The sequence below is a fragment of the Lipotes vexillifer genome, unplaced genomic scaffold, assembly GCF_000442215.2.
Source record: "Lipotes vexillifer unplaced genomic scaffold, Lipotes_vexillifer_v1.1 scaffold397, whole genome shotgun sequence".
Classification (NCBI taxonomy): Eukaryota; Metazoa; Chordata; class Mammalia; order Artiodactyla; family Lipotidae; genus Lipotes; species Lipotes vexillifer.
In genome coordinates, this window is record NW_006772681.1 from 3,010,174 (window position 1) to 3,019,927 (window position 9,754).

Sequence of the window (9,754 nt, forward strand, 5' to 3'; positions counted from 1 at the left end):
GGGAGGGAGGGGGACGAGAGAGAGAGAGAGAGAGAGAGAGAGAGAGAGAGAGAGAGAGAGAGAGAGAGAGAGAGAGAGAGAAGAGAGAAGAGAGAAGGAAAGGAAGGAAGGAAGGAAGGAAGAAAAAAGAAAGAAAAAGAAAAATACTGGGTGTACATACAGATGGGAACTCTCTTTATTTTCTTTGGAATTTTTCTGTAAATCTAAAACTATTCTAAGGTAAAAAGCTTACTGAAGCTTATCAGAAAAACTTCATGACCACCAACTTCCAGTGGACCTTAGTAGCACTTGAGGGCACCAGCAATCCTACCACATTTCTCACATCCTAACCCTCTTCACTCTCCTAAATGGTACTGCATACCTTATCTTCTTTCCTCAAACCCAAGACCAAGATCTTGAAAATTTTACTTATTTCAGTTAAAAAATAAAAACAATCAAAAAAGAATTCCCACTGCTGGTGGGAATGTAAAATGGTACAGCTGCTGTGGAAAACAGTTTGCAGTTCCTCATAAGCTTAAACAGGCTAATTACCATATGACCCATCAATTTCACTCTTAGGTAGATATCCAAGAGATATGAAAACATAGGTCCACACTAAAACTCATACACAAATGCTCATAAAAGCATTATTCACAATAGCCAAAAAGTGAAAATGATACAAATATTTATCAACTGATGAATGGATAAACAAAATATGGTATATCCATATATGGAATATTATTCATCCATGAGAAAGAATGTTGATATATGCTATAACACAAATGAATGTTGAAAATACCATGTTAAGTGAAAGAAGCCAGTCACAAAGGAACATGTATTATTTGATTTGGTTTCTATGAAACGCCCACAATAGGCAAATCTACAGAGACAGAAAGTATATTAGTGGTTGCCTCGGGCTAGAGAGAACTAAGGGAAGTGACTGCTAATAGATATGAGGTTTCTTTTGGGGGTGATGAAAATGTTCTGGAATCAGAGAGCGGTGATGGTTGTACAACTATGTGAATATACTAAAAACCACTGATTTGTATGCTTTAAAAGAGAGAATGGTATGTAAATTATATTTCAATTTTAAAAATAAAAACTAAAAAAGAGGGAAAGAAAAGAATTCCTAAGGGCTGGCAAAGATACAGAGTAACTGGGACTCTCATACTTTGCTGGTGGATATGCAAAATGGAACAGCCACACTGGAAAACAGTTCAGCAGTTTCTCATCAAGTCAAACACACACTTAACATATGACCCAGCAATCTTGATATTTATCCAAGAAAAATGAAAACTTACGTTCTCACAAAACCTGTATTCATGTTCATTCATAGTCACCAAAAACTGGAAACAATTCATTTCTTCAAACAGGTAAATAAACTATACATCCATATGATTTAATTCTACTCAGCAATAAAAGGAACTACTGATTCATACAAAAATATGGATGAATCTCAAATGCACTGTAAGTGAAAGAAGCCAAACTTAAAAGGCTACATATTGCATGACTCCATTTATATGACATTCTGGAAAAGGCAAAACTATATGGACAGAGGACGGATCAGTAGGTGACAAGGGCTGGAGGCTGCAGGAGAGGTTGACTACAAATGAACACAAGTCAACTTTGTGGGGTGATAAAAATGCTACATTTTGATTATGGTGGTGCATGCATGAATGACTGTATGAGTTTGGCAAACTTCATGGAATTGTATGCTGAAAAGAGTGAATTTTACTGTTTGTAAATTATACCTCAATTTAAAAATACAAAAAGCACATGCTCCCATCACCAACTCTACAAGTAAACCTTCATCTCTACCTATATACCCAGTTTCCCTCTTCCCCTTATAATAAATGAACTATCTGCTCCTATCAATGGCCAATTCCTCCCACTTTGCATCACACCACAGTTCCTTCTCTCCTGTTTTCCTTGAACCCATGCCAATCAGGGTTTTTGTCCCCACTGCTCCATTAAAACAATTCTTGTCGGGCTTCCCTGGTGGCGCAGTGGTTGAGAGTCCGCCTGCCGACGCAGGGGACACGGGTTCGTCCCCCGGTCCGGGAGGATCCCACATGCCGCAGAGCGGCTGGCCCTGTGAGCCATGGCCCCTGCGCCTGCGCGTCCGGAGCCTGTGCTCCACAACGGGACAGGCCACAGCAGTGAGAGGCCCGCAAACCGCAAAATAAAAAAAAAAAAAAAAGAAAACAATTCTTGTCAAGGTCATCTACACCCTTGATGTAACCAAGTCAAGAGTCACTCAATCCTCATTTTATGTGACCTACCAGCATCAGAAGATTGAAGTGATTACTCCCTGCTTCTATTTTTTTTTTTTTTTTTAATTTGCGGTTTGCGGGCCTCTCACTGCTGTGGCCTGTCCCGTTGTGGAGCACAGGCTCCGGACGCGCAGGCTCAGCGGCCATGGCTCACGGGGCCAGCCACTCCATGGCATGTGGGATCTTCCCAGACCGGGGCACAAACCCATGTCCCCTGCATCAGCAGGCGGACTCTCAACCACTGCGCCACCAGGGAAGCCCTACTCCCTGCTTCTTGAAACACCTTTTCCACTTGTCCTCTAGAGCAGGGGTTATGTCCCCCCACCCCTCCCCCGCCCCGTTACCATCCGAAGCCTGTTAGGAACCGGGCTGCACAGCAGGAGGTGAGTGGCAGACTGGTGAGTGAAGCTTTTTCTGCCGCTCCCCATTGCTCCCATTACCACCTGAACCATTGCCCCCTCCCCGACCCGGATCTGTGGAAAAATTGTCTGCCACGAAACCGGTCCCTGGTGCCAAAAAGGTTGGGGACCGCTGCTCTAGACACCTCCATGGACTTCCTCCTGCCTCAGCGGTCACTCCTTCCCAGTTTCTTCTGCTGGTTCCTCTTCATCTAACATCTAGACACTGGAAGGCACCAGGGCTCAATCCTCCTTTTTATCTATATTGACTCCCTAAATCAGCACTGTCCAATGGAACCTTCTCAGTGGAAATTTTCTATGTCTCCATTCTCCAATACAGTAGCCACTAGCCACTGAGCGCTGGAAATGTGCCTAGGGTGACTAAGGAACTGAATTAATTTTATGTAAATAGCTACTTGTGGCTAGTGGCTACTTTTTTGGACAGTGCAGCCCTAGAAAGCTCATCCAGTCTCATGGCCTTAAATCCCATATACTTACAAAAGAAACATCTGATAAAGAACTGTTATCCAAAGTATACGAAGAACTCTTAAAACTCAACAATAAGAACACAACCAACAAAAAAAGAAAAGCAACAACCAACCAATTAAAAGATGGACAAAAGACCTTAACAGATACCTCACCAAAGAAATATACAGATGGCAAATAAGTATATGAAAATATATTCGACATATTTCAATAGAGAATCGCAAATTCAAATAACAATGAGATACCACTATATACCTGTTTTAATGCCCAAAACCCAAAACACTGACAACACCAAATACTGTCAAGGATGTGGAACAACATGAACTCTCATTCCTAGGTGGAAGAAATGCCAAATGGTACAGCCACTTTGAAAGACAATTTGGTAGTTTCTTGCAGAATTAAACATACTCTTACCATATGATCCAGTAATCACACTCTTTAGTATTTACCCAAATGAGTTGAAAAGTTATGTCCACATAGAAACTTGCACACAGGACCTCCCTGGTGGTGCAGTGGTTAAGAATCCACCTGCCAACGCAGGGGACACAGGTTTGAGCCCTGGTCCAGGAAGATCCCACATACTGCGGAGCAACTAAGCCCATGCACCACAATTAATGAGCCTGCACTCTAGAGCCCGCGGCCACAACTACTGAGCCCACACGCCTAGAGGCACAACAAGAGAAGCCACTGCAATGAGAAGCCCACACACCGCAATGAAGAGTAGCCTCTCCGCAACTAGAGAAAGCCCGCATGCAGCAACGAAGACCCAACACAGCCAAAAATAAATAAATAAATAAGAAATTAGGATGAATATGTCATATCAATATGGATAAATCACAAAAACATGAAATACAGGAGAGAAACAATGAGACCACTTATAGGAATTTTTAAAAAATACCCAAAGCGATGCTAACTAGTATTATTTATGGATACATACAGTAAAAATGTAAAACATGGACAGAACTAACTACCGGACGCTCGTTGCCTCTAAGGAATGCAGGAGGGGAATTGAATTGGGAAGGGTATAAAAGGTACTTCCATTATACCAGAAACGTTTTATGTCCTTCATTATTTTAAATATAAGTAAAACAGAAGTGTTAATATTCAGTAATTCCGAGTGATAAGTACACAGATTATTTTATAGTTAGCTGTACTTTTAAACTTTTTCTGTATTTTATTTTTTCCCCCCAAATTTAAAAACAATTCTTTCTCTTGATTAAGCTGCCTTAAAAAAATACTGAGGGGCTTCCCTGGTGGCGCAGTGGTTGAGAGTCTGCCTGCTGATGCAGGGGACATGGGTTCGTACCCCAGTCTGGGAAGATCCCACATGCCATGGAGCGGCTGGGCCCGTGAGCCATGGCCACTGAGCCTGCGCGTCCGGAGCCAGTGCTCCCCAACGGGAGAGGCCACAGCAGTGAGAGGCCCGCATACCGCAAAAATATATATATATATATACTGAGGGAAACCAAAAAAGGGAAATAATTATAGAAATACAAACAGCCTAAAAACAACTAGGTGTTCAAAGTGTCTCTAATTTTTATATCAAATCTCTCAGCCCCAAAAGGCAGCAGAGACACTTTCTACCCCAGGCATTTCCCCTGCTTCCCTTCCCATCTTCTCTTTCTACATCCCAGGAGCTGGTCAGCCTATTTTGAGATAACCCTCAAGAGCACTATACTCTTCCTTATGAAAATTCACAGAAAGGTTTGAGTTCTGAAACTCCCACTTTCACCTTAACAAATGACTAAATTCTAGGATATCCTCAACAACAACCATCATTTTACAGTTTATAAGGCCGTTTCCAACATATCCTATTATTTGATTCTCAGAAAAAAGTCTGTGAGGTCAATATTACTAGTACCCACATTTATAGAGGAAGCTGATGCTCAAAGTGGTTAATCACCAGCCAGGGTTCACAAGTGAATGACAAATTCGGGACTACAACCTCTCAGCCTCTGAATCTAATCATCCCTAAAATGTGATGACTGAGTTTCAACTGTACAACAACACACCCAGAAAACAGGACTTGTTCACAACACACAAGCTGTTCCAATCTAACCCCTTTTCTTCATTCTTCCATCCCTGATCTTTCAGACAGGCAGCCAAGAGCAAGAGAGCTGCCACTATTAATCTTCCCTTCCCTGCAGCCACTCCTGCTTCTTCTTCCCATAACTCCTTCAGATGAACAGGCAGAGAAGGGAAACAAATGTAACAGGATGGTCCCCTTGACACAGGGATCCCGGCAGCAAAGACAAAGGACATTCCACAGCTCTAGACTTAAGTCTCCTTCCACCTTCCAAGAGTCAAGGAGCAGGAAAACACTACAGAAAAGCCCAGGCTACCCCTCTTTATCAGTGCTGGCAAAAGTCCTTTACTGAAGGGATTTAATTAACAGAAAAATGTAAAAGTACCAGTTTTTTAATCGGTCCCGGGCTTCCAACTGGGCTCCCACTTCAAAGCTGATTCCTCGTCTGTTAGGTGGATGCTTTGTCATTTTCAGTCATCAACGGGGGCTGCCTTTATTCTCCTGAAAAAGCCAATTAAAATTTATGAAACTTAGGCAAAGTCTGCCCAGAGTGGAGTAACACTCACTACACAGAAAAGACAAACAGGCATTATTCAAAACACAAAGCTCCAGGAAACCCTGTCAGCGCCCTCCTTTACTCCTGCCCTCATCCTAACACAGGTGTGTCCTCCACTGTTCCTCCTTCTCTATTATGCAGCATCCTGTAGTCTCTGGAACTGTAAGGAGACCCTCCCTCAACACTGCTTACCAAAAATTCACCTATAAGGGGCACCTCTCAGAACACCAAAAAAACAATCACTCTCAGAACTAAATTTAATCATTTGCAACAAATACCTGCTGAGAGATTATTTAGGAAAACAGTCATCAAGACCAGAAGAGACACAGTTCCTGGCCTCATAAAGCCTCCAGTCTACTGGGGGAAAACAAAAATGTAGCCAGTAAACAGACAAATGACTTAACTGCAAGCTGTAACTGCTATGAATTTTAAGTGCTACAAAGGAAGCGAACAAAATCTGAATGCTGATTTCTGGCCCTACTTTTGAAGGCTGGACAAGAAAGATCTATTTATTCATTCTTTGATCTATTTACATATTTTTTGATTTATTTATATTTCTACCCATTCTTGAGTACATTCTGACAACTTATTGATATATTTTCCCAATTCTTTATCGAGCCTTTTGGTACTGGAATTGGTGGTCATTTTCTATATGAGTAAAATTTATCTTGAGGGGCTATTGGTGGTTCTGATGGAGATGTAGCCATTCTGAGCTCTTGGGGCACTTGAGCAGGCGACCTCCACAGAGCAAGGCTAGCCCTGAGTAAATTCTCTCCCACTGAACTTTGGAACCCAACAGCCTGCACTGCCAGGGCAGTATCTGCCTCATACCAGGAGGGCAATCTTTGCAATGGATGAATGAGGAATAATCACAAAAGTGGGACCTCATGGGAATTCCCTGGCCATCCAGTTGTTAGGACTCAGGGCTTTCTTTCACTGCCCTGGGCCCAGGTTCAAACGAAGATCCTGCAAGCCGTGCAGTGTGGCCAAAAAAATTAAAAATGGAGAAAAAAGAAAAAAAGTGGGTCCTCACATCTAATGTGTAATACCATCACATTTTCTTGCAATATATTACGTGAAAAACCAGGATGTAAAATCACACCCCTTTGAGCTCAAATAAAAATTCATGTGCATTTAAAAAAAAAACACAGGAAGAAAAAAAAAAAGGTTGTAAGTGATCTTTTCCTCTTAAACAGTTTCCTAAACTTATTGTTTTCCATAATGGAAATTTTCCATAAGAAAAAATATATGTAATGTAAAGGATGAGCTATCCATTACATTAAACAACTCATTCTGAAGGGCTGATATTGGAGAACGCACAAAGCAAATCAGACCAAGAAAGGAATGGTTGACAGTTGTAACTAAGGAATCTGAAAACTAATAAACTGGAAAGCTACGTCAAATAAGAGTATTTGGATTATATGGACCCTAGCAAAGAGAGAGTCAGAGGTTTGACTGGCTATACTTCACACTCTCCAGGAAAATGAGATATGAATCTGACGTGAGTAAATCCAATCAGTAGAAGAGTCTTCACTTTGACTTAGGAGCGACACCACCTCAAATTATCTTTTTAGGGCTTCCCTGTGGCGCAGTGGTTGAGAGTCTGCCTGCCGATGCAGGGGACACGGGTTCGTGCCCCGGCCTGGGAAGATCCCACATGCCGCAGAGCAGCTGGGCCCACGAGCCATGGCTGCTGGGCCTGCGCGAACAGAGCCCGTGCTCCGCAACTGGAGAGTCCACAACAGTGAGAGGCCCGCATACCGTGAAAAAAAAAAAGAAAGAAAAAAATTATCTTTTTGACTTCATGTATACCAAGTAATAGTCTCACCTCTCAGATTATATGAAAAGGTGAAGCCAGACAAGAATAAAGACAGAGTGGCACTGAAAACTCACCAGAGTAGGGCTTCCCTGGTGGCGCAGTGGTTAGGAACCCACCTGCCAGTGCAGGGGACGCAGGTTCGAGCCCTGGTCCAGGAAGATCCCACATGCTGCGGAGCAACTAAGCCCATGCACCACAACTACTGAGCGCCCGTGCCACAACTACTGAAGCCCGTGCACCTAGAGCCCGTGCTCCACAACAAGAGAAGCCACCGCAATGAGAAGCCTGCGCACTGCAAAGAAGAGTAGCCCCTGCTCGCCGTAACTAAAGAAAAGCCTGCGTGAAGCAATGAAGACCCAATGCAGCCAAAAATAAATAAATAAATTCTTTTTTAAATTCAAAAAAAAAAAAAAAAAACACTCACCAGAGCAGCTAGTATTTATCAGACTTCATGCAGGGAGACAGCTCCCTTTTATAGATGTCATGTAATATAGTGTAATGTAACAGGATTAAATGCTTGGCCTTTAATCCTCAGCCCCACCCTTTATTAGCTGAATGAATTTGGGTACATTACTTAACCCCTCTGAATTTGCTTCCCCTCCCCAAAATGGGGATGGTGATAATAGTACCTATCTCCAGGCAGTGGGTGTGAGAACTAAATGAGATAATCCAGTTAAGGAACACTTGTACAAAGTAAGGACTATATAGTTTGTAGCTACTAATAATTCTATTATCACAAATGAAGAAATTAGGTTTAAAGTAATTGGGCTAAGGTTCAGGTGCTAAGTGACCAGCCCCAGAACAAAAGCCCAGGTCTGCTTGATTTCTGAATTAATTCTTTTACCACACAACTTCCCTAGGATGCCTTCCATTAAAGTACAGGAGTGTGGGAACAAGGCAGTGAATGAAAATGAGCGAATTATTCTTAATGGCTCAAGAAAACCAATTCCTCCTGAGGCTGAATTGTCGCAGGTCTTCCTTATCATGAACTGAAACCTGTTTCACTGTAACTCTGACCCACTTATTTGTTTTATTTATTTGTTTTATTTATTTATTTATTTATGGCTGTGTTGTGCGGGGAGTGGGGGCTACTCTTAGTTGCAGTGCGTGGGCTTCTCATTGCGGTGGCTTCTTCTTGTTGCAGAGCATGTTAGGCACACGGGCTTCAGTAGTTTCGGGACGCAGGCTCAGTAGTTGTGGCATGCTGGCTCCAGAGCGCAGGCTCAGTAGCTGTGGTGCACAGGCTTAGTTGCTCCGCGGCATGTGGGATCTTCCCGGACCAGGGATCGAACCCGCGTCCCCTGCATTGACAGGCGGATTCTTTTGTGGCATGGGCTCCAGAGCGCAGGCTCAGTAGCTGTGGTGCACAGGCTTAGTTGCTCCGCGGCATGTGGGATCTTCCCGGACCAGGGATCGAACCCGCGTCCCCTGCATTGACAGGCGGATTCTTAACCACTGTGCCACTAGAGAAGTCCCTGAGTCACTTATTTGAAGCTTCATTCTCTGTTACCACACAGAACAAGACTGAGGACTAATCTGGCTTTTATGACCCATGCCCAAATCTTCCCTCCACTCCTCTGGGGATAGCAGAGTTTGTTTTTAAATTTCACATTAACAACAAACCATTAGTGAGCACTGTCAGTAAGGCACTGTGCTGGAAATCAGGAATCAGAAATCCAACTCAGTTGCAGCTCCAGTCCACCCAGGAAGACAAACACAAATATGAGAAGAGATGAAGGAGCTCTAACAAAGGGCAAGGTGAGGGACAATCACCGCAAATCTCAATTTAATTTGGCAAATCTACTAAAGAATAAAAAAGAGTTCAAGACAGAAGCAGGAATTAAAAAGATTACATAAGAAGTACATTTTTACTCCTAAATTTAGAGTTAAAAAAAATTTTTTTTAATTTATGTTGTTTATTTATTTATTTTTGGCCGCATTGGGTCTTCGTTGCTTCACATTTAGTTTTAGACACACATTTTTCTCAAGAGGCAAGAGGGCTAAGATTCTGTAGCTTTTAACTTACCCATTCTTCAGGGCCTTAGTTTTTTTCTACCAAAAAGCTCTAGCTTCCAGAATAGGAAAAGGAAATATGTTTAGTAAGGACAACCAGAAAAACTATGAGAAAAAATCTGATGCAATCTGTATTCACAAATGATTCCACTTAAAGACCTTGGCAGGACTTCAAACTACTCCTTTACATTCAAATTTCCCTAC

At 42.5% G+C, this 9,754-nt stretch overlaps 1 protein-coding gene across 1 annotated transcript in view; it reads right to left on the reverse strand.

The window, feature by feature from the left end:
* The window catches only part of PHF20 (PHD finger protein 20), a 138,312-nt gene that overhangs the window by 111,819 nt on the left and 16,739 nt on the right, over positions 1 to 9,754 (reverse strand). The window contains exon 3 of the mRNA XM_007447754.1: positions 5,548 to 5,663. Coding sequence (XP_007447816.1) covers positions 5,548 to 5,630 — 83 coding nt within the window. The 5' untranslated portion in view covers positions 5,631 to 5,663. The remainder of the gene's footprint in view (positions 1 to 5,547; positions 5,664 to 9,754) is intronic.